This window comes from Neoarius graeffei, chromosome 22 (genome assembly GCF_027579695.1).
Source record: "Neoarius graeffei isolate fNeoGra1 chromosome 22, fNeoGra1.pri, whole genome shotgun sequence".
NCBI classification, from domain to species: Eukaryota; Metazoa; Chordata; class Actinopteri; order Siluriformes; family Ariidae; genus Neoarius; species Neoarius graeffei.
Window position 1 is genome coordinate 14,767,656 of NC_083590.1, and position 24,657 is coordinate 14,792,312.

At 42.1% G+C, this 24,657-nt stretch overlaps 2 protein-coding genes across 4 annotated transcripts in view; one reads left to right on the top strand and one right to left on the bottom strand.

Moving 5' to 3' along the window:
- LOC132870676 (microtubule-associated serine/threonine-protein kinase 1-like) overlaps positions 1 to 6,735 on the bottom strand; it is a 52,424-nt gene extending 45,689 nt beyond the window's left edge. For both annotated transcript variants that reach the window (XR_009651169.1, XM_060904442.1), the window contains exons 1-2: positions 6,369 to 6,735; positions 6,157 to 6,287 (exon numbers count right to left, since the gene is read on the bottom strand). Coding sequence is in view for 1 of the 2 variants with exons in the window: in XM_060904442.1 (XP_060760425.1) it covers positions 6,157 to 6,195 (39 nt within the window). In the remaining variant the exon portion in view is untranslated. The remainder of the gene's footprint in view (positions 1 to 6,156; positions 6,288 to 6,368) is intronic.
- A 180-nt stretch (positions 6,736 to 6,915) lies between these two features.
- On the top strand, positions 6,916 to 24,375 carry rtbdn (retbindin). 2 transcript variants are annotated; one of them, XM_060904016.1, is made up of 7 exons: positions 6,916 to 6,999; positions 19,263 to 19,368; positions 20,625 to 20,820; positions 20,944 to 21,031; positions 21,192 to 21,320; positions 22,309 to 22,405; positions 22,845 to 24,375. In XM_060904016.1, exons 3-7 carry the CDS (start codon positions 20,667 to 20,669, stop codon positions 23,151 to 23,153), a joined length of 777 nt encoding a protein of 258 aa, XP_060759999.1. In that variant the 5' UTR covers positions 6,916 to 6,999; positions 19,263 to 19,368; positions 20,625 to 20,666; the 3' UTR covers positions 23,154 to 24,375. The 2 variants fall into 2 exon arrangements, with proteins under 2 accessions (XP_060759999.1, XP_060760000.1); XM_060904017.1 differs by lacking the exons at positions 6,916 to 6,999; positions 19,263 to 19,368 and having other exon boundaries at positions 20,669 to 20,809.
- The last annotated feature ends 282 nt before the right edge of the window (positions 24,376 to 24,657 follow it).

The following is a 24,657-nucleotide window of genomic DNA, read 5'->3' on the forward strand; positions in this document are numbered from 1 at the left end:
CATCGGTTGCTTAGAAGTTACCCTGGGGTCCTTTGTGACCTCGCTGACTATTACACGCCTTGCTCTTGGAGTGATCTTTGTTGGTCAACCACTCCTGGGGAGGGTAACAATGGTCTTGAATTTCCTCCATTTGTAAACAATCTGTCTGACTGTGGACTGGTGGAGTCCAAACTCTTTAGAGATGGTTTTGTAACCTTTTCCAGCCTGATGAGCATCAACAATGCTTTTTCTGAGGTCCTCAGAAATCTCCTTTGTTCATGCACTTCCACAAACGTGTTGTGAAGATCAGACTTTGATAGATCCCTGTTCTTTAAATAAAACAGGGTGCCCACTCACACCTGATTGTCAACCCATTGATTGAAAACACCGGACTGTAATTTCACCTTCAAATTAACTGCTAATCCTAGAGGTTCACATACTTTTGCCACTCACAGATATGTAATATTGGATCATTTTCCTCAATAAATAAATGACTGAGTATAATATTTTTGTCTCATTTGTTTAACTGGGTTCTCTTTATCTACTTTTAGGACTTGTGTGAAAATCTGATGATGTTTTAAGTCATATTTATGCAGAAATATAGAAAATTCTAAAGGGTTCACAAACTTTCAAGCACCACTGTATACCTATAACTCCAACTCTGACTATCCCTCGGCCTGAATTTAGTTCCAGTCTGGAGCAGGAACACCACAACTATAATATCGCTTGGTCCTGACACTCAGGGAAATGAACACATGCAACTTAGGAATAGTCAGGGAAGTTTTTTCCAAGTTGGAGCACACTATTCTGGGTCATACTGTACAGCTTGGGCTCCAAAACAACCCATTTACACACTCCGGTGGTTGATAAAATACGGAGAGGTCACAGACTACGGAAATATAATTTAAAAAAAAAAAGAATACAAAATGCAGAGTGGTTACAGATTTTAATACGGATGCTAATAATTTACGGATCGGTCACAGACGTTTCAGTACATTACAGATTCGTTACTGATTTCATACGGATGATGCATCACGGATAAAAAAAAAAGAAGTTTAAAATAATTAAATGTTTGGATGGCTGAAGTTCATAATTAAAATATCTTACCTGCATTTATATAGTATTTACTTTATTAATTTACTTCATGGAAAATCACATATCTGTGAATAAAAGATCCGTGCTTTGTATTATATTTTTTTTTTCCGTGAATCCCTATTCCTTGACTTGATGATCCAACAAGGATGTACAAAGATGCCTGGAGAAAAATAGCACGTGCTCAGACAAAGTCACGTGTAAACAATTACCTGATTGGTCAGATGTTTTATTGGATCAGGTCCAAGCCTGGAAAAATGGCTCCAAAAGCTCCAGAGTCTCACCGATACGGATAAACCCAGGCCTGGGCTATAGGGATCGTTATTGGTTTGGTGTGAGCACCGACCACATAAACTGCAGGGGGACCGATTTATTTATAGTTATCGGTATTGTAGGACCAGGGCTTCAACAGAGAGAGAGAGACGAGAGAGAGAGAGAGAGAGAGAGAGAGAGAGAGAGAGAGAGAGAGAGATCAGAGGAGAATCAGCAGATTGGTCTGAGCTGACAGGAAGACCTGTATATTAACTTAAATAATCACTCTTTACACCCGTACTGAACAGAAAAGCATCTCAGAATACATACAACGCATCAGTCCTTGAGTAGATGTCATAACATTTTGAGACACTGAGTGATTTAATATAAACCTGTGCGACTGTCAAAGTTGCCATTCTGTAGAAAACTAATCAACACCTCCTGACCAATCAGAATCCAGAACTCGACTGCACTGTAGTGGAAAACTGAATTTCGGTAAATGGATTTTCCACTGGAGACAGAAAACACACACACCATACTGGAGAACGCATTCAACACCCTAATGCATCTCTCTCTCTCTCACTCTGTGTGGAGTCTTAAATGAGTGAAATTGTGGGTTTGAACTCTGACCTTTGCTCCCCAGAGACTGGGTGCTCAGCCATATGGTGGTGACAGGGCAGCCTGGCAGGGGTGTTAAATGCCGCTTGTGTGTGTGCGTGTGTGTGTGTGTCAGATGGAGGGAAGAGACCCAAAGGACCAAGAAAGCCGTTAGAGGACAATTATTCTCGCTTCAAGACAACAAGCCTTCCTCTGTGTCATAAACATGTGATACTGAGTAAACTCTCTCTCTCTCTCTCACACACACACACAGTCTTTACAAATGTAGTGTAATTGTTATTATTCTATCCACATTCACTGGATATGAGCAATCTCATGCTCTGATTGGCTACTCTACTACTAGGATATCAGGTCATATACTGCGAGTAGAGAAAAACAAAATGGCAGAGCGTGTTGCTGAACCAACCGAGAACAAAAAAACTCTGCTCGAAAACAACCCCCCTCAAAAAAAAGTTAAAAAAGCAACAAAATAATAAATGGAAAGAACACATCAATTTTTTTTTATTTTTCGAGAATTATTATTATCACATTTTTCACAAATTGTTCCTGTCATTTCACCAGTTTGTTTACATTCTAAGTGGAAATGATTTTGTCGGACGTTTTGTATAAAGTTTTTATTTATAGAATTTGCAAAAAAATGAAAATAAAAATGCTCCATTTCTCCAAATCCAGTGAATGTATTTAGAATAAAACAGTTATTCTACTCGGTGCTATGCACCTCATCAGCCATCAGCTCCTGTACGACTCGATTTCGTGGAATAACTGTTCAATGTATCTAATGTATACAAGATATTATTATATGGCATGAGCTACTTCCGGTAAAATCATGCGCTCTGATTGGTTCCTTGGCGGGTAATATTTTCCTGTAATAATCCCGTGCGTGATTATGGACTTTCTTTCCAAGGCGCCGGCTTTCAATGTTGCAAAAAATAAACAAGAACAAAACAACAAATAAAGATTAACTGGAAATCAAACGGAATCAAAAACAGCCGAAACACAAAAGACAAACAAGAGTCACTGAGTTATTCAAGAAATGAGCAACGAAGAGCGTTCAGAAAGCGCTAACCGCTAACAGAAATTCAGTTCTGAAACCGCTAGCCATTTATTCTGCCTGCGCAACTTATCTACGGTACAAATATGACATGACTGAAAGAAAGCAGCATCACACCTCGTTATAATGACCATCTATTTTAATCTTAGAAATAATGAAGCCAGATAATAAACTCCTGATTAACCTCGCTTGCTCTGTCTTTATGGGAAAATATCAGTCCGAGGTCTTTTGTACGAGCCGAGCCGTACTGTCAAGACCTCGGTCTGATATTTTCCTGTAAAGACTGAGCAGGCGAGGTTTATCAGGAGTTATTAACAGCGCTACTATCTTACTATACTGCTCAGAATGCACATAAACACCTGTAAGCATTCACACACACCAAATACCCCTTTTCCACCAAGGCAGTTCAAGTTGCAGTTCAGAGCCGGTGCCTGATCTTGACCCAGTTCTTCCCGTGTCAACAACCAAAGAACTGGATCTCAGCCTGGAAAACTGGTTCCAGAGCTGTTCTCGAACCAAGAACCATTTACATCAGGGGCTTAGATGGGACTATCAAGACCAAGAAGACTAATTAAACTTTGTAACCCCTTCTTTGCAAAAACCAGAGTGAGTGTAGCATCTAGTGTGACTTTAGGCCCTTTTCCACTACCCTTTTTCAGCTCACTTCAGCTCGCTTCAGCTCACTTCAGCCCGACACGGCTCGCGTTTCGACTACCAAAAACCAGCACGACTCAGCTCGCTTCAGCCCTGCTTAGCCCCTAAAACTCGCACCGTTTTGGAGTGGGGCTGAAGCGAGCCAAAGCGAGCCGAGTGAGGCTGGGGGCGTGAGCAGACACTCCCCTGTGCACTGATTGGTGAGGAGGAGTGTCCTCACACGCCCACACACGCCCCGCGAGCGCGCTGGGATCTGTAAACACCGCAAACCCGGAAGAAGGAGAATTACGAATTACGAGAATTTCTGAAGCCTTATGCGCCTCACCTCATCTATACGCTCTTGCCAGTATCTGTCCGCGTTGTCGGTGACAACAAGCCACAGCACCGAGACCAGCAACACTAACGACTCCATGTCCTCCATGTTTATTGTTTACTATTCGGGTCGTGAGACTACCGCTTAAAAGCTCACTGATGTCACTGTTTGCGCTGCTTAACGACATCACCTGACGTCCACCCACTTTCGCTAACTCCACCCAATGTGTCCACCCACTTCCAGCCAGCACGGTTCAGCGCGGTGGTAGTCGAAATGCAACTCCAACAGCCCCGCTCAGCCCGACTCAGCACGGCACGGCTCAGCCCGACTCAGCCGCGTTTGTAGTGGAAAAGTGGCATAATCCACTGTTCTGCCCCAGCGTTTACCCCACGACTGAAATCTACTTGTGGTGGTGGTCAGTGGAACGGGTTGACATCACCAGGTTCCGCTCACGTGGATTAGAACCTGTTCTGCTCAGGCTGCTCATCGCGCATGTTCTAGATCAGCAACAACCACGGGTTTCAGAAAAACAGTTTTCTCTTATTATTTCATTTGACTTCCAAAGAAACACAGTGTGCTTTGAAATGTCGTGCCTGCGAGTTCTGATAATCAAAACAAAAATGGACTGTTCATTTCTGTTACTGAAATGAAAACAACACCCACCAAATGTACACATTTTTAACAATCAGTTAAAAAGGTGAAAAACATGCTCACTGGACTCTCCCTGTTGTCATGGTAACACTGACAATACCACCTAACATTCACACTGATAAAGATCATCTCCGGAGTGAAAGTTCTCCGTTCACGTGATCGGTGATTTGGCCAACTGTTCTAGCACAGCACAGCTCCGTTTGGTGATACACCAAAATACACATTATGTTTATTATTATTTATCAAAATGTCTCTTACAGAACACTCATTTTTCCGCTAATAAACCTGGCCCCGCCCAAGTAAAGTCTCTGTACTGTGTTGCTGGGAAAGCGGAGACATATACAGCTGTAAACAGTGATGTAATGATGTGGCTCTCTAACCTGTGGAAAAGCAAACCGGTCCTTAAAACATTCACAAGTTGAACTGAGTCAGAACCGGGACTAACACCAGCCCAGAACAAGCACCTAGTTTGCGTTGGTGGAAAGGGTTTAAAAGTGAAGGGGGTGTGGCCTCTGTGCCTGTCAGTCACATTGAAAGAGGTGTGGCCTCTGTATCAGTCAGGATCAGTCACGGTCAGAAGGAGGTGTGAAGGGGGTGTGGCCTATGTGCCTGTCAGTCTCAGTAAGGAAAGCATGGTCTACGTGCCTGTCAGTCTCAGTGAAGGAGGTGTGGCCTACATGCCTGTCAGTGACACTGAAGAAAGTGTGGTCTATGTGCCTGTGAGTCTCACTAAGGAAGGTGTGGCCTACGTGCCTGTCAGTGACACTGAAGGAGGCATGGGCTCTGTGCTGGTCAGTCTCAGTGAGGTAGTCATGGCCTACGTGCCTGTCAGTGACACTAAAGGTGTGGTCTACATGCCTGTCAGTCTCAGTGAGGAAGGTGTGGCCTACGTGCCTGTCAGTTTCACTGAAGGAGGCATGGCCTACATGCCTGTCAGTCTCACTGAAGGAGGCGTGGCCTCTGTGCCCATAGCACACCTACTTCTCTCATGAGGAGGCTACAGGATAAGGCTTTATCTGGATCAGGTGTGTTAGAAACATCTGAGTCCTGCTCAGCGAAAGCATCCATGAATTAACCTCTTGGATGATTGTGTGTGTGTGTGTGTGTGTGTGTGATATCACTGAAACCTTAAATGTGCTTTATGGTTATGATTTTCAGTGGCAGTTGTTCATTAATCGTAGCAAAACTCAGACGCCAAACGTGTCTTAGCCGGAGGATGCGATTTGGGTTGCGTGCGTAATTTTCTGGCAGCCTGTTCCCTTATTCTGTGTTTCGTATTTGCATATTGAAGAACACGAACCTGCAACATGCAGAACAATAGCGTTCCTGTAAACAGATCATCATGTCTCCATACACACTTGATGAAAATGAAAGCGCTCTGCTGCAGGACTAAAGCAGAGATCCTGGGAAATGTTTATGAACAATAAATACCACTGACTACCCATGACACTTACTGTGCGGTCTATCGGTATCGCGATGGCCGGTAGTATCGCGATATCTCAGCTCAGCTCTGACGGTATGAGAGCTGAAAGACTGATGTTCTCACCTGCAGCCGCCTGCGCCGGATGATGCCGGTGTCGTCCATGGTTGGGTCGGATGATGTTCCGGTACCACAGGGGAAAGAAGGCGGGCTGCTAAACCGACACCAGGGAGCTGCTCAGTCCACAACCGCTGGAACTGGACAGATGTTGAATCATTGCGTTGCTGTCCGATTATCACCGTTTCCTCACACAATAACCGGACCGGACCGGACCTTACCTTATACACAGCACAGCCATCACGGCTTCACCGCCGCATCCGGTCCGGGGTTTTCTCCCGTTAGCTAACGGAGCTCCTTATCGTCCCGGTTCGTGTCAGAAAACCATATTTAACCCGTAAACGCCCTGAAACAAGAAGCGCAGACCCCGATCACATCCAAATCCTCTTCTGGTAACGGAGAAAAATAAATAACGGCTGCTCCGGATAATAATAATAATAATAATAATAATAATAATAACGGTTACATCTTCCACACGCGCGCGCGAGAGAGAGGAGTCACTGAGCAGGAAGCGGCTCGCGCTCCGTCGCTGCTCCGTTAACACATGTAAACACTACAGAAACGGAACTCACGCGCTCGAGACGCAACGCGGAAGTGTGTGTGCGCGCGCGCGTGTCGCCCGTTATTGCAGTGAGGATGTCAGCAGCACCGAACGCACGAGCTGCTTGTCTCCTCCTCGAGCTCAGCTGATTGGCCCGCGCGCCCCCTCTGCTCCTTTTATTCCTTTTATGAGGAGGAGACCGGCAGAACAATGCGGAGGCGCCTGTGTGTGTGCGTGTGTGTGTGTGTGTGTGGTACAGACTGAGGACCGGAATACGGTTTTTACCAACAGAGTGAGGACCTGTTTGAGAAGTGAGGACATTTTGGCTGTTTTTGTTTGTTTGTTTGTTTGTTTTTTAAATCCACTGTCAAGTTAGCTGTCTTCAAAGGGCTGTTTGAGGGTTAAACTATGGGGTGCCACGTGGGACGAAATGCGTTCTGTCATTGACGAAATTCATTTCGTGATGCATCATATGCATTCCGTGGACGAAATACATGTCGTGATTGACACCATGAATTTCGTGATATAGGGAATGCATTCCGTGCTTGACTTCACACACACGAAATGACATACTGTCTTCATCATTTCGTGGACACAATGAAAATTGATGTGTGCGTTTCGTGGACGAAAGGCATCACGGTAGTGGTTAGCGCTGTCGCCTCACAGCAAGAAGGTCCGGGTTCGAGCCCCGGGGCCGGCGAGGGCCTTTCTGTGTGGAGTTTGCATGTTCTCCCCGTGTCCGCGTGGGTTTCCTCCGGGTGCTCCGGTTTCCCCCACAGTCCAAAGACATGCAGGTTAGGTTAACTGGTGACTCTAAATTGAGCGTAGGTGTGAATGTGAGTGTGAATGGTTGTCTGTGTCTATGTGTCGGCCCTGTGATGACCTGGCGACTTGTCCAGGGTGTACCCCGCCTTTCGCCCGTAGTCAGCTGGGATAGGCTCCAGCTTGCCTGCGACCCTGTAGAACAGGATAAAGCGGCTACAGATAATGAGATGAGATGAGATTTTCTATCTATCTATCTATCTATCTATCTATCTATCTATCTATCTATCTATCTATCTATTTGCTTGTCTGTTTATTAATATTTAGTTATTTTTAAAAATATTTATTTGTTTATTTACTAATATTATTTCATTAAATAATATTAGTAAATAAATATATAAACTAAATTGTTTGTTTGTTTGTTTGTTTGTTTGTTTGGCTGGCTATTTATTTATATATATTTAATTAATGGTTATTTATTTATTTAATGAAATAATATTATTTCATTTCATATAACATTGCATAAAACAGTATCTGAAAATTATTATAGGACCTTTATTTTTATTCATCTAAGCATCTTTAAATAAATACTATATGATGTTAGGTTTGAATATTACATTTTCCAACGAAGGTCATAATTCTGGACTGTAAAAGCAATACTCAGGATTTGGGAGAGGATTTTGTCACGTAGACCTGGCAACCCTGTTAAGGGTAACCACACGTTATGGCTGAAAATGGTAAAACAGTAGAAATGAGATCATTTGCAGACCAGATCCCGAATTACGTAATTGTTTCTTGGCTGGTTATGAGAAGCTAATTATAAAATGCAACAGTCTTTCGCACAGACTTACAGAGAGAAACAGACATATAGGGAGAGAAGAGTAATGAGAAAGGAAAATAATAAGCTGGAAACTATTTCATCACATACAGTATTATGAGAAAACCATACAACACAGATAAGAAGTCTCTACATGCAGAAACCACCAAACAGGTCTTAATCTCACAGCAAAATGAGTTTGAGGGGGGAAAAAAAAGAATAAAACAGTGGAAACAGTGGGAATCACTGCCAGCAGATGCTGTGATCACTCAACCTCCACGCTCATCATCATCATGCCAGACACAGCAGGAACAGTCAGCAGTGTGATTAAACTCCGAATGAGCTTTACAGAGAGAGAATGACTGAAAGCGATAGCAATGATTGAATGTAGCTCTAAAGACTTACAGTCCTGTAACTTATTTTGATTGTCCAGGGGCAGTAAATCAAATTGTTTGCACTCACTGTATGCTATAATCTTGAATGCATTTCTACATAATTGTAGGAAATTCCATGGCATATGAGCACAGTGTGTGACTCAGAACTCTAAAATCAGGAGACTCACATCATGGAAGGGAGTGAAGGTCTGACCCCTGGTGTGTAGAGATGTTAAAAAAAGGCATTGTCGTACAATATAACATGGCTGGTATTCTATAAAAGTGTTAGAGTTTTAAAGCTCACAACTAGGTTTAATTTTTTTTAAATGGGCTTTAACTGTAAACACTGGGAATGGTCAGAAACTGAAAATATGCAAGAGCTGGAATATTAAAGACTATGACTAATCATGAGTCAGATTCTTACCCGTGGGGGTTAACTAAGAGATAGATTCTTGAACAATGGGATAAACCAGAAGTCAGACCTTTCAACGTTAGAACATAAAGAAAAAAAAACATTAAATGTTGACACCAACCAAGATCGAAATACCAGGTTTAACAAAGAGTCAGAGACCCAAAGACTGGGACAAACCATGTATCAGATCCTAAAGCACTGGGGCTAACCAAAAAACATAAAGACTGTGAAAAAAAATCAAAAGTCTTAAGCACAAAGACAAACAAAATTCACTAGATTGGTAATAATCAAGAATTAGAATTTGAGCTTTAGGTTAAACCAAAAGACAAATCCCTAAAGACTGGGATTAATCAAGAATCTGAGCCATCAATACTGAGACTAATGAAGAGTCAAAACCTTAAAGACTGGGACTGACCAAGAACCAGAATCCAAAAGACTGGGTCTAACCAAGAGTCAGAGTCCTAGAGACTGGGTCTAACCAAGAGTCGGAGTCCTAGAGACTGGGTCTAACCAAGAATCAGAGTCCTCAAGACTGGGACTAACCAAGAGAAGAAGCCCTAAATACTGGGACTAATCAAGAGTCAGAGTCTGAGAGATTGAGTCTAACCCAGAGTAGAAGCCCTAAAGACTGGGACAGACTAAGCGTCAAAGACCTAAAAATTGGGCTAAAGAAGAATAAAAAAAATCTAAATATTGGGACTAACCAAGAGTCAATACCCTAAATACTCGGACTAATCAAGAGTCAAAGACTGAAAGATGGAGTTAAAGAATAATCAAAGACCTAAAGACTGGGACTAAACTAAAGGCCCTTTTCCACTACCCTTTTTCAGCTCACTTCAGCTCGCTTCAGCTCACTTCAGCCCGACACGGCTCGCGTTTTGACTACCAAAAACCAGCACGACTCAGCTCGCTTCAGCCCTGCTTAGCCCCTAAAACTCGCACTGTTTTGGAGTGGGGCTGAAGCGAGCCAAAAGGCCCTTTTCCACTCCCCTGTGCACTGATTGGTGAGGAGGAGTGTCCTCACATGCCCACACACGCCCCGCGAGCGCACTGGGATCTGTAAACACTGCAAACCCGGAAGGAGAAGAATTACGAATTACGAGAATTTCTGAAGCCTTATGTGCCTCGCCTCATCTATACGCTCTTGCCAGTATCTGTTGGCGTTGTCGGTGACAACAAGCCACAGCACCAAGACCAGCAACACTAACGATTCCATGTCCTCCATGTTTACTGTTTACTATCCGGGTCGTGAGACAACCGCTTAAAAGATCACTGATGTCACTGTTTGCGCTGCTTAGCGACATCACCTGACGTCCACCCACTTTCGCTAACTCCACCCAATGTGTCCACCCACTTCCAGCCAGCACGGTTCAGCGCGGTTGTAGTCGAAATGCAACTCCAACAGCCCCACTCAGCTCGACTCAGCACGGCACGGCTCAGCCCGACTCAGCCGCGTTTGTAGTGGAAAAGCGGCATAAGAGTCAAAGACCTAAAATGGGGTTAAAGAAGACTCAAAGATCTAAAGACTGGGACTAACCAAGAGTGAACACCGTAAAGACCAGGACTAATGAAGAGTCAAAGATCTAAAGCTGGGGCTAAAGAAGATTCAAAGCCCTGCAGACTGGGACTGCAGACTGGGACTGACCAAGAGTCAGAGCCCAAAAGATTGAGACTAATTACCCACAGTTAAACAGTTATAGCTCTAAACGCCATTTGAATTTTTGTTATTTTTCTCAGCTCTTTATTTATAGCACTTTTCATACATTTATCATGCAGCTCAAACTGTTAAATAGAAGATGGAAATAAATATACACACACAATAGTAAGACAATAAAATATTTAAATAAAAAAAGTAAAATTATTCAGTTGGATAATATTAAAATTATTTCAATATTTAAATTATGAAAAGTAAAACAGGTCATTTAATAAAAACGAAATGAAAAGTTTTAATAATATTTTGTAATATTTAATAAATAAAAGAAGTATGCAACAAATGTCGATATTCAGCCGGGAAATGTTTATATTCTATTTTTTTTTTCTGCTGAAGATACAGAACTAATGCAGCTAATATACTGTAATGGAGGTTTAGTCGAAGCCCTTTGTCCAGGAGACGTGGTACGACAGTGACACAGGGAGGTGCAGCTGTGTTAGTACACTGACCATTTCACACCACACAGGTTTCAAGTTCAATTCTTTTCATGTCTGAATTGTGATGACACTGTCCTCGATTATGAAATGCAGTCACATTAGAAAACATTTTCTTTTCTCAGCCAGTCACTGCAAACCTGAATATTTACAGGAATAAAATCTGGTTTAAATAAATAAAATCTGATAAGGAGAACTGGGCACAAATTGAGAAATGGTGGGGTTAAAACAAACAAACAAACAAACAAACACAGATATGTTGATATTTACAGCCTCCTCATGGCATCAGTTTGATTTTTATAGAATAAAAATCCAAACTTTCACTATAACCTACACTCACAGGAAACATTCATAGCACTGACCTCTGGTTTTGAAGTCTCTTAAAAGAAAGTATCTTTTTTTTCTCCTAAAAAACAACACGTGTAAATGTGTAAAAGCAGTGTGTAAATTAAAATTTAGACATCAAAAATTAACATGCTAAATAATCTCATCTCATCTCATCTCATTATCTGTAGCCGCTTTATCCTTCTACAGGGTCGCAGGCAAGCTGGAGCCTATCCCAGCTGACTACGGGCGAAAGGCGGGGTACACCCTGGACAAGTCGCCAGGTCATCACAGGGCTGACACATAGACACAGACAACCATTCACACTCACATTCACACCTACGCTCAATTTAGAGTCACCAGTTAACCTAACCTGCATGTCTTTGGACTGTGGGGGAAACCGGAGCACCCGGAGGAAACCCACGCGGACACGGGGAGAACATGCAAACTCCGCACAGAAAGGCCCTCGCCGGCCACGGGGCTCGAACCCAGGACCTTCTTGCTGTGAGGCGACAGCGCTAACCACTACACCACCGTGCCGCCCCCACAAAATTAAATGTTACAGAAAAAAAGTTTGTAATGTATCTGAGCAGCATATTCCATAAGAGATGACTTTTCAGATTAAAAAAGAAAACATAATGAAGGCTGCTGGGTTTCGGTGTAAAATGAAGAAGCGAGTGTGACAGTCAAAGTGTCCAGAAGAACTGGGGCTGGTTCTGTAAGATGCTCAGTAAAACCTACAGCTCATTTCCTTATCAAACTGCACTCACTGGACCTCAGACTTTTTTTTTTTTTTAAAGCAAAAGGTCGTCTCACACCAAATACTGACTTTGTTTCATTTATTATGGCTTACTGCTGACTGTTCATAGTATTTTTTAAATGTTGAAACATTTCATTTCATTATTTTTAAACTCTTTTTGGTCAACAGTGTTCCTTTACATGCGCTCAAGACTTTTGCGCGGTACTGTAAGTTGGACATTAAGGGTTATTTTTTTATTGTTGTAAAATATTTAAAATTTTAAACTTGAAAGCATTTTCATGTTTTGTCCCATTTCGATCATAAATAATAATTAAACATGTAGGATGAAGCTAGGTATTTTATTTTGTTCCATGTCTCCACACTATGTCCCAAGTCTCCCAACATGATGTCCCAAGTCTCCCCTCAGTGTCTCATGTCTCCCTGCAAAAAATAATGACAGAAAAAGTGAAGTCAGAAGGCCAGTATATGTGACAAGCTGAGAAACTAATGTTGTGGCAAGAGGTTAAATAAATAAAATAAACGATAAAACGTTTCTACTGTGATCGGCTCATTTTGAAGTTTAAAAATGATAAATTATATATTCATATATTTGTGCAATTCATATAATTATATTTCATGAATTATATCATGGGCGGCACGGTGGTGTAGTGGTTAGCGCTGTCGCCTCACAGCAAGAAGGTCCTGGGTTCGAGCCCCGGGGCCGGCGAGGGCCTTTCTGTGTGGAGTTTGCATGTTCTCCCCGTGTCCGCGTGGGTTTCCTCCGGGTGCTCCGGTTTCCCCCACAGTCCAAAGACATGCAGGTTAGGTTAACTGGTGACTCTAAATTGACCGTAGGTGTGAATGTGAGTGTGAATGGTTGTCTGTGTCTATGTGTCAGCCCTGTGATGACCTGGCGACTTGTCCAGGGTGTACCCCGCCTTTCGCCCGTAGTCAGCTGGGATAGGCTCCAGCTTGCCTGCGACCCTGTAGAAGGATAAAGCGGCTAGAGATAATGAGATGAGATGAGAATTATATCATGTTACTCAGGCCAACATCTTCATATGTAATCAGCATTACTGAATATACTGATGGTGATTCTGAGAAATTCTGAGTGCCATGAATAAGCATGACGGTCAGTCAAACAAAAACCTTAAAAGTGTAACATAAACTAAAACTGAAGCAATTTTTTTAGAGGAATCCAGGCACTTAAGCACAGGAACACTTGTGTTGAGGAAAATGGAGATAACATAGAACAATGATGCACTTTTGTGACACCTACCTGTATTTGCAATACACAATAAAAAATTTTAAATAATAATCTCATCTCATTATCTCTAGCCACTTTATCCTGTTCTACAGGGTCGCAGGCAAGCTGGAGCCTATCCCAGCTGACTACGGGCGAAAGGCGGGGTACACCCTGGACAAGTCGCCAGGTCATCACAGGGCTGACACATAGACACAGATAACCATTCACACTCACATTCACACCTACGGTCAATTTAGAGTCACCAGTTAACCTAACCTGCATGTCTTTGGACTGTGGGGGAAACCGGAGCACCCGGAGGAAACCCACGCGGACACGGGGAGAACATGCAAACTCCACACAGAAAGGCCCTCGCCGGCCACGGGGCTCGAACCCAGACCTTCTTGCTGTGAGGCGACAGCGCTAACCACTACACCACTGTGCCACCCTAAAATAATAATAATAATAATAATTTTACTTCTCCTTGTATGCCACACATTAATACTGTCGTCAAACTGTTCTCGAGGATGAAAGTAAAATCCTAATCCATTAAAAATCACTCAAAAAATTTGTGTTCAGTCAGTTGTGACATGATGCTAAGCCATGCTTCTTCAAAATATAATATCATTTTTCATTTACCGTATATGTCGAGGCTCAACACCATGGGATTTCAGAAATGCAGTGTGTGTTGGAGATTTTGTTTTATTAATGGAAAGAAAGGTTTAAACTATTTGCTCTAATCACTGAGATCACATCTCCCCCACTTTCTGATGTGTGATGTGAACTGATTCCAGTCCTGTGTATGAAGGAGCAGATGCAAATGTGTACCTTATACAGTCCTTAGTGAGTGTACATTTGGAGCAGAATTAAAGGATAGACCTTTCTGAACTTTACATGTATAGAATATGATACCTTTTTTTTTTTTTTTTTGCTCTATATCCTGCTGTATCCTTACAACACTTCTAGGACATGATGATATCTGGTGTATTTTTGTTCTATCATCGTTTTAGCAGTTTTTTTTCCTCTTTAGCTGAAGGATCTGCACTGGATTATTACAGTAGAGAACATTTTGAGTTCCTTCTCGGGTAAACACTGAGGCCCGGGTCTTTTGTGGCTGTTTCCCTGAATAGCTTGTGCACAAAGGACACCATTGTGCCTGTTTAAATGAGAAAGCTATGATGTGCCCTTTCAGCCTGAAAATGAACCAGGCCTGAGAAAGTCTGTGCTCAACCACGGTTATGAAACTGCATAATTTATGCAACTTTGCCTTTACTTGACAGGACAAAAGTGGAATCGAGCAAGTTTGGAAATAATAGTAGTAAAGCCTGCATTTATACTGTGGGCCTTTGATGTACAATTCCTATATTTTAACGTAGGTTTGATTTTACATTACATACAGGCATTCAGCAGGTGCTCTTATCCAGAGTGATGTACAACACACCCAGAGCAGCCTGGGGTTAGGTGTCTTGCTTAAGGGCATTTCAGCCATTCCTGCTGGTCCAGGGAATAAAACAAGTGACCTTTTGGTCCCAAAGCTGCTTCTCTAACCATTAGGCCATGGTTTCTCCAGTTTCTGTTCTGCCTGTTTACATTTACATATAGATAAATCATGAGCCATATCTGATTCCCATGTTTACATCATTCCCTCAGCAAAATGGTTCTCTGAGATGATTGTGGCCTTCCTAAAAGCCTTTAATTTTACATGAGCATTGAAGACATGACTGGTTATTTAGGTTTTTGATTCTTGGTTAGTCCCAGTATTTAGGGTGTTGACTCTTGGTTAATCCCAGTGTTTAGATTTTTTTTATTCTTCCATAGCCCAAGTTTTAGGTCTTTGACTCTTGTTCTGTCCCAGTATTTAGAGCTTCTCCTCTTGGTTAGACCCAGTCTCTCGGACTCTGACTCTTGGTTAGATCCAGTCTCTAGGACTCTGACTCTTGGTTAGACCCAGTCTCTAGGACTCGGACTCTTGGTTAGACCCAGTCTCTCAGACTCTGACTCTTGGTTAGACCCAGTCTCTCGGACTCTGACTCTTGGTTAGACCCAGGCTGTAGGACTCTGACTCTTGGTTAGACTCAGTCTCTCAGACTCTGACTCTTGGTTAGACCCAGGCTGTAGGACTCTGACTCTTGGTTAGACTCAGCCTCTCAGACTCTGACTCTTGGTTAGACCCAGCCTCTCGGACTCTGACTCTTGGTTAGACCCAGCCTCTCGGACTCTGACTCTTGGTTAGACCCAGTCTCTCGGACTCTGACTCTTGGTTAGACCCAGTCTCTCGGACTCTGACTCTTGGTTAGACCCAGTCTCTCGGACTCTGACTCTTGGTTAGACCCAGTCTCTCGGACTCTGACTCTTGGTTAGACCCAGTCTCTCGGACTCTGACTCTTGGTTAGACCCAGGCTGTAGGACTCTGGCTCTTGGTTAGACCCAGTCTCTCGGACTCTGACTCTTGGTTAGACCCAGTCTCTCAGACTCTGACTCTTGGTTAGACCCAGGCTGTAGGACTCTGACTCTTGGTTAGACTCAGCCTCTCAGACTCTGACTCTTGGTTAGACCCAGCCTCTCGGACTCTGACTCTTGGTTAGACCCAGCCTCTCGGACTCTGACTCTTGGTTAGACCCAGTCTCTCGGACTCTGACTCTTGGTTAGACCCAGTCTCTCGGACTCTGACTCTTGGTTAGACCCAGTCTCTCGGACTCTGACTCTTGGTTAGGCCCAGGCTCTAGGACTCTGGCTCTTGGTTAGACCCAGGCTGTAGGACTCTGACTCTTGGTTAGACTCAGTCTCTCAGACTCTGACTCTTGGTTAGACCCAGTCTCTCGGACTCTGACTCTTGGTTAGGCCCAGGCTCTAGGACTCTGGCTCTTGGTTAGAGTCTCTAGGACTCTGGCTCTTGGTTAGACCCAGGCTGTAGGACTCTGACTCATGATAGATAAATCCTGAGCCATATCTGATTCCCATGTTTACATAATTCCCCCAGCAAAATGGTTCTGTACTTTATTTACACTGAGATGATTCTTAAATCCTTTCATTTTACATGAACATTGAAGCATTGACTGCTCTGGGTTACAGAGGTTTGCGAGTTCAGTACCACGAAGCTGCCACTGTTGGGCCCTTAGGCAAGGCCTTTAACCTTATCAGCTTAACCTCTCCACATCAACCCCATGTAGAAATAGGAAAAAGATGTAAAAAGAAGAAAAAGAAGATTGACGCCATGACCGACAATATCCTCTCTCTGCTATTTCACAAGAATTGTCCTCTTAGATGGCCTGGGATCTGTACTTATCCTGCAGGGTTTTACACAGTCATATACTCCTACAGACTGATAAGACAGTTTATATAATCTGGACTCCAAATGAGTGCCAAATGATGAATTTCAACTGCATAACAATGATAATAACTTCACAATTAACAGGAAAAAAGATGTGTGTTTAGATATGAGTCAAATGACCATAAAGACTATGGATATTTTTAATCATATATGGCTATACATATTTTGAATTTAGAGCTTCATTCAAATGTGCCCCATATCAGATCTGAAAGCTGTTTAGACATATGCAGCAATATCAGATTTTTGTCAGAAGTTTGCAAAAAAAAAAAAATCAATCAATAATTGGTTGTCAAAGTAAATGCAGCCATAAAGGGATTACACTTTTGTTCTGGCTCCTCTTTGCAAGGCTGTGTTTCAGTCCCTTGTTTCCCTCAGCGCCATCGTATCTAGGTCACTCTCTGTCTCAACCCAGATCAGATTATATTCAGACCAGAATGTCAAGGGCGTAGTAGCTCATCTGGCCTGCCATCAAAACAACCATGACGACGAAAACATGAAACAGAACTGAAATGTGATGATGTGAGAGAGGACCAACCTTCACGACAAACTGTTTACAACAAGAACATCAACAAAGGACTAAATTTTGCTCCCCAAGGGAAGATCGACCCAAAACATCGATCAGAACTGAATTCGCATGATAAATGAGAGAGGAGATACAGTTCTAGTCAGAAGAAAATGTGTTAAGTGACCTAATTACTAATTTGTTAGCAAAAAATTTACAATACAATGACCAAGTGTTGTGCAGAATATTGAGTTCTTTCAAATCAAACAATCAGAGCTGAAATCCGTTGAGAACTGGGGGGGGGGGGGGGGAGATATGATTTAATTGAAAATAAACAAAGTTGTAAACAAATTGTTTACAACAGGAAAATCAACAAACAAACAAATGACCAAGTTTTGTTCCTCGAGGGGAGATAGACCCAAAACATGGATCAGAACTGGAATCAGATGAGAAATCAGAGAAGAGATACAATTCTAGTGAGAGGCCTGGAAAATTTGTTAATTTGGACTAATTAGTAACTTGCTAGCAAAAAAATTGACAAAACAATGACCAAATTTTGTGCAGAGTGATGAGTTCTTTCAAACAAAACAATCAGAACAGAAATTCGTGGAGAACTGACAGAAGAGATACGATTTAACTGAATTGTGGACGATGGATGCCACACCATGGCAACAGCTCATCGGCTTTATGGTCACATGAGCTAATTATGTCCAGATGTTTCTCATTTTATCATTTTCACAACATCCAAAATGACCCAACATGGTTGAGGATAATTGGGATGATGAAGGTATAAGGTGGACACATTAATAAACACTCCACAGCTATGCATTCATGGACTTTATGTGCATTAAGTGAGAATAAGGTAGACTGGGAAATACAGAACATTAATCAGGTCCACTAGTGAGTAGACAAAAGCCAGACAAAACAGTTCCCGTGCTGCCTGCCATTACAAAAATCTCCTCCGCTTTAGACGGCATGGATTTCAGGTTAGCTGTAGTTACGTAAAACAAATTCACTTGTTTTCATTTCTTTGGGCTTAAACTCTGGAAAAGCATCTTAACAGATTTGCATTGTGTATTATAAGCACTGTGGGAATCCCAGTTCTCCTCAGATTACAACATAGTTGAATTAACTCTTACATCATCGATTAGCAAAGACGTGTCTGAAGTTGAGCTACACAGCGCTGTTTAATTCTGGATCCTGAATAGTCAGAAGGTGTTGATTAATTTTATCTAACAGCAGCTCGGACAGTAATGCAGGTTTAGGTTTATATTAATGCCCTCAATACTGGATTTTAAAACCATGTGTAATTGTTGATGTTAAAGGAGTCTCCAGTGTCAGTGCTTTGTAACAGTCAGAGGTAACTAAGCTTTCTGACATCTTCAGGACAGAGACGTTCACACTTTGTGGCTTCTCATTTTAGCAAACAAATTTTTATATGTACTACAGTATAATGTAAGCAAGAAAAGTTAACGTTGCCACATGCTTGCACACTAAATGAAAGCTTTTCTTAAATCTTACATTCATTATATTTCTCTGACACTTTCAGTACTGAACTAAATCCTTCCCGATGTCCAGTTTTGTCCAGGACTATAAACACTGTAGGTGTTACATGAACATGGGGAACGTAGCTGTGTTTGTTGCTGACTTGGTAGAAGTGCAGGTGTGAGTCAGCATCGCCTGAGGCAGTTCACTCTGGAGTCATCAAGGGCACTTTAATTGAGCACAGGGTTCAGGAGCTGCTCTAAAACATACACTCTGTTTCCATACTTTTATTTTCACAGTCGCAACCTTACAGAACTCTGTATGTATAAGAGAGAGGGGGAGGGGAGGAGTGAAGGGGTGGAGTCTAAGATGGCTTGTGTGGTGCATGCGCATGTGTGAATGAGGGGGTGTGTTATCATTGTTGTCCTCCACTGAATCAGAGACACACAGACAGCTGATGGGAAAACATCAGCTCCAAGCAGAGAGAAGCAGGGAAAAAAGAAAACAGAAGAAAAGAAGTTAAGTGCAGCGTGCAACAGGACCCAGGTATGACAGTTTTACCCTTACATCCCTTTATTTACCCCACTTTTACCATAACATCTGATTATTTACTGCACTTTTACCATTACATGGCCAGTAATTTAACATATGCTCATTGGCTAGTGTGTTAATGTATCGTTATTAGACAATGACAAAGTACCCTGATTGGCCAGTGGCTTAACATATCCTCATTGACTGGTGACTTAACATATCCTCATTGACTGGTGACTTAACATATCCTCATTGACCAATGACTTAACATATCCTCATTGACTAGTGGCTTAACATGTCCTCATTGACCAGTGGCTTAACATATCCTCATCGAATAGTGGCTTAACATATTCTCATTGACCAGTGGCTTAACATATCCTCATTGACTATTGACTTAACATATCCTCATTGACTACTGGCTTAACATATACTCATTGACCAATGGCTTAACATATCCTCATTGACTAGTGGCTTATCCTCATTGACTAGTGGCTTAACATGTCTTTATTGACCAATGGGTTAACATATCCTCATCGACTAGTGGCTTAACATATCCTCATTGACTAGTGGCTTAACATATCCTCATTGACTAGTGGCTTAACATATCCTCATTGACTAGTGGTTTAACATATCCTCATTGACTAGTGGCTTAACATATCCTCATTGACCAATGGCTTAACATATCCTCATTGACCAGTGGCTTAATATATCCTCATTAACCAGTGGCTTAATATATCCTCATTGACCAGTGGCTTAATATATCCTCATTGACTAGTGGCTTAAAATATCCTCATTGACCACTGGCTTAAAATATCCTCATTGACTAGTGGCTTAACATATCCTCATTGACCAGTGGCTTAACATATCCTCATTGACTATTGGCTTAACATGTCTTCATTGACTATTGGCTTAACATGTCTTCATTGACCAATGGCTTAACATATCCTCATTGACCAGTGGCTTAATATATCCTCATTGACCAGTGGCTTAATATATCCTCATTGACCAGTGGCTTAATATATCTTCATTGACCAGTGGCTTATTATATCCTCATTGACCAGTGGCTTAATATATCCTCATTGACTAGTGGCTTAAAATATCCTCATTGACCAGTGGCTTAAAATATCCTCATTGACTAGTGGCTTAACATATCCTCACTGACTAGTGGCTTAATATATCCTCATTGAGCAGTGGCTTATCATATCCTCATTGACGAGTGGCTTAATACATCCTCATTGGCCAATGTCTTACTTCTAATACTGTTCTCCAAGGCAACACATCACATCCCAAGTGACGTTCTTCCACTTGCTGAAATGGTCATTCCCTCAGCATTAGTCTTTGCCTATTGGACAAGTTTTCTGGTTGCATTTGGTTGGTGCAGAGAAAGGGTGTGTCTTCAGGATGGACTTCACAAATCCATGCCCAGTCCAGAGCCCAATCTTAAAGAATGCTCATTGTACGTGGAGAGTGAGTAAATGCTTTCAAATAGATGAACACGCTGGATGTTTTTAAACTAACAGTGACATATAAGTATTAATTTTACATTCACAGGTGGTTTATATAAAATGCTAATGAGTATATTTTTCTCAGATGCTTGTTGCTCAGAGCAGGACATTGAAGACCTTACTGCTGCTACTGCTGGTGTGTTGTGGGACAGGTGTGGCTCTCTCAGTCCAGGGTAAGTAGCACTACTGTGCTAGCATCGAAATAATACCCAAATTATTGTGGGTGGGGTTCAGGTGGAATACTGTACAGAGTACTCCAACAGTACAAAGCCAACATATGGGCTACACTCAGTAACTGTAATTCTCTCTCTCGCGCTCTCTCTCTCTCTCTAGATGTGAGGAGTTCCTGAAGAGAGTCATTTGCTTTTACCGCTGCTCTCCAGATACCACATACTGGCCACACCCTCAGAGTAGTTCTTCCCTTAGGGCGGTGCCACTGTGCCACAGCTTCTGCAGAGACTGGTGAGGCCACACCCACCTTATTAGCATAACATGCTGAAAACTGTGTGTACGTCACTGGTTAAGGCGTTAGACTACTGATCAAAAGGTTGTCCCTTGTCGGACCTTGAGCAAGGACCTTACCCCTCCAGTGCTCGCTTGTATAAATTTAAAATGTAATGTCCTTTCATGTCTCTAAATTTCTCTGGACAAGGGCACCTGCCAATTGTCAATGAAAAACAATTTGTAAACTAATATAATAATTTTTTATTAATTAAAGAACACCACGCCATAATTTTTATCCATTTGTAGTTATACTTATTGTTATGAACATGCATGAAACAAGTTAGCTCCTGCGATCATTTGTGTTACAGCAGCTATAAACAGTTGTTCCCTCACCAGCCTCTCTTTTTACTCTGTACTGAAGATAATATCACAAAAAATCTCAGATGTCAGAAACCTTTAAGTTACATCCTCAAGTGCTGACAGTGGAAACATCTATCTATCCATTATCTGTAGCTGCTAATCCTGTGCAGGGTCACAGGCGAGCTGGAGCCTATCCCAGCTGACTATGGGCGAGAGGCGGGGTTCACCCTGGACAACTTGCCAGGTCATTGCAGGGCTGATACAGAGAGACAAACAACCATTCACATTCACACCTACAGTCAATTTAGAGCCACCAATTAGCCGAACCTGCCTGTCTTTGGACTGTGGAGGAAACCGGAGCACCCGGAGGAAACCCACACAGACACGGGGAGAACATACAAACTCCACACAAAAAGGCCCCTGTTGGCCACTGGGCTCGAACCCAGAACCTTCTTGCTGTGAGGTGACAGTGCTAACCACTACACCACCATGCCATCCGACATTGGAAACATTCCATCTATAAATGTTAAAAATGTTTCCTTAAACAATTTTATCCATTAATTATTAGCCTTACATTGTCTTGAGCAGCACACGCTTGTTTTAAGTTACTAGTGTGAGCGTCTGTGTTGCTTTGTCTCTGTGTCAGGTATGAAGTTTGTAAATCAGACCTCACATGTGCTCGAGACTGGACCAGAGACCCCAGAGGACTAAACTGCACTGGTAGTTGCATACCCTATCAACAGGTACCCAATACTCACCTGAATACATGCTATGGCATGAAATACGGGATTTGGATGAACAGGGGGATGGACGGGGGATAGAGGAATGGATGGATGGATAAATGGATGAATGAATGGATGGATGGATGGTTGGATGAATGAATGAATGAATGAATGAATGAATGAATGAACAGATGGATGAATGGATGGTTGGATGAATTAATGGATGCATGAATGAATAGATAAATGGATGGATGGATGGATGGATGGATGGATGGATGGATGGATTAGACTGAATTAAATTAGATGGATGTTCAGATTATAAAATGTCAATTGAAAGTTTCCTCAGTCATTAATCTTACACACACACTATTATTTTCCTATATTGAATACTATAATGCTTGATATTTTTTGATGTGTGTGTGTGTGTGTGTGTGTGTGCGTGTGCGCGCACAATGAGCAGATGTACCAGCATGGTCGAAACCTCTGCGAGAGCCTCTGGGGTGACGCCTTTGTGATGGTGGAGGATGAAACCATGGAGGTCAAAGGTCAGGGCTCTGGATGTTTGAAACTCAGCGCCTCAGACCAAGAGGTTATTGCTGCTGTGAGAATGCAGAACGATGACGTGGATGAGCTGGACACCACCAAACACCATGGAACCCCCCTCAATGCAGCGCCCCAGCAGGGGCAGAGGAACCATGACAAGCTGTTGTTACACAAACACTCTGCTCCCTCTGTACACGATTCAGAGGGCAGCGGCAGCGGCTTCTAGACTCACAATCATGACATGTTCTAGAATGTTCTGAAAGATCAGGTATCACTTTAAAAGCTGAGTTCTGAAAGCACAGAATATTCTAAATCAGAATAACTGTATATCATTATAGAGTCGAGCTTCTTCTAGAACAGTTGTGTGTTACTTCACAATCCTGTGTTTTAGATCACATCTCACATTTCCTCCTACATTTCCTCACTTGGTAGTGTTATTGTAAGAACACGGCATATACAGTCAGGTACTAATGTCTGAATCCATTACCAAGCATTTCATTTAAATAAGAATTCATGGTATTCCTGGTCTCTTAATGACTAACACATCATACCTATGGAGCTAGCTGTACACTTCCTGTCTAATCTCCTTCACATCATGAAGCAGCAGTCAGACCTAAAGAGTGAGCACGAACCTTTATCAGTGTATACACTGTCTGGCCAAAAGTATCTGGACACCTGACCATCACACCAATATGTGCTTCTTCCCCAAACTCTTACCACAAAGCTGGAAGCAGACAACTGTATAGAATGTTTTTGTAAAGCTGTAGCATTATAATTTCCCTTCACTGGAACTCCAACCTGTTCAGGCATGAATGACAATGCCCCTGTGCAGAAAGCGAGCTCCATGAAGACATGGTGTGTTAAGGTTGGAGTGGAAGAACTCAAGAGCACTGACTGAACTCAACTCCACTGATCACCTTTGGGATGAACTAGAACTGGAGCCTCCTCAACATCCCAACATGAGCACCTGATCTCACAAATGCTCTTGTAGCTGAACTGAATGAGCACAAATCCCTACAGCCACACCCCAGAATCTAGTGGAAACCTTCCCAGAAGAAAAGAGAAGAGCTTATTATTACAGTGATGGAATGTTCAGCAAGGACATATGGGTGTGATGGGCAGGGGTGCACATACTTTTGGCTATATATTGTATTGATATTACACAGAAATTGACATCTTATGATGCGTATAATTCTATTGTGTATTACAGTTTTTTGGTTCTCAAGGTCAACCTTTGAAAGTTGGCAACTTTACAAATCGTAAATTAGCAAAGTCAAATATTATTGAAACTCAACTCTGTTATCATGTTCTTGAGACAATATTATGTTTGTGTATCATTTCCAATGAAACCCACATCATTCTCTTTTTCGCGTGTAGATGATAAATCTGGGCACCTGACCAAATTATACAGATTAAAAAGTTTTATTCAGCATTTTGTTTACAAAGTACAATAAATGAAGAGTCAGTGTACAAAAGGTCTTTCATTATTTTTGCACAACTAGCTTTAGAATTTCACGTAACGTGATGATTATGCTTGAGAAATTGTTCTGACAGAAAGCATGACCTCAACATCTATCACGAATTATGTTATTAGCATAGATCATATAAACTTTACATAGCATAGCCAAGTGCAAAGCATATATTACTGGGCAGGAGTCTTAGGCATCTGATTTTTTTTTTTTGTTTGTTTGTTTGTTTGTTTTTTTAGTATAAACTTTGTGATAGATTTT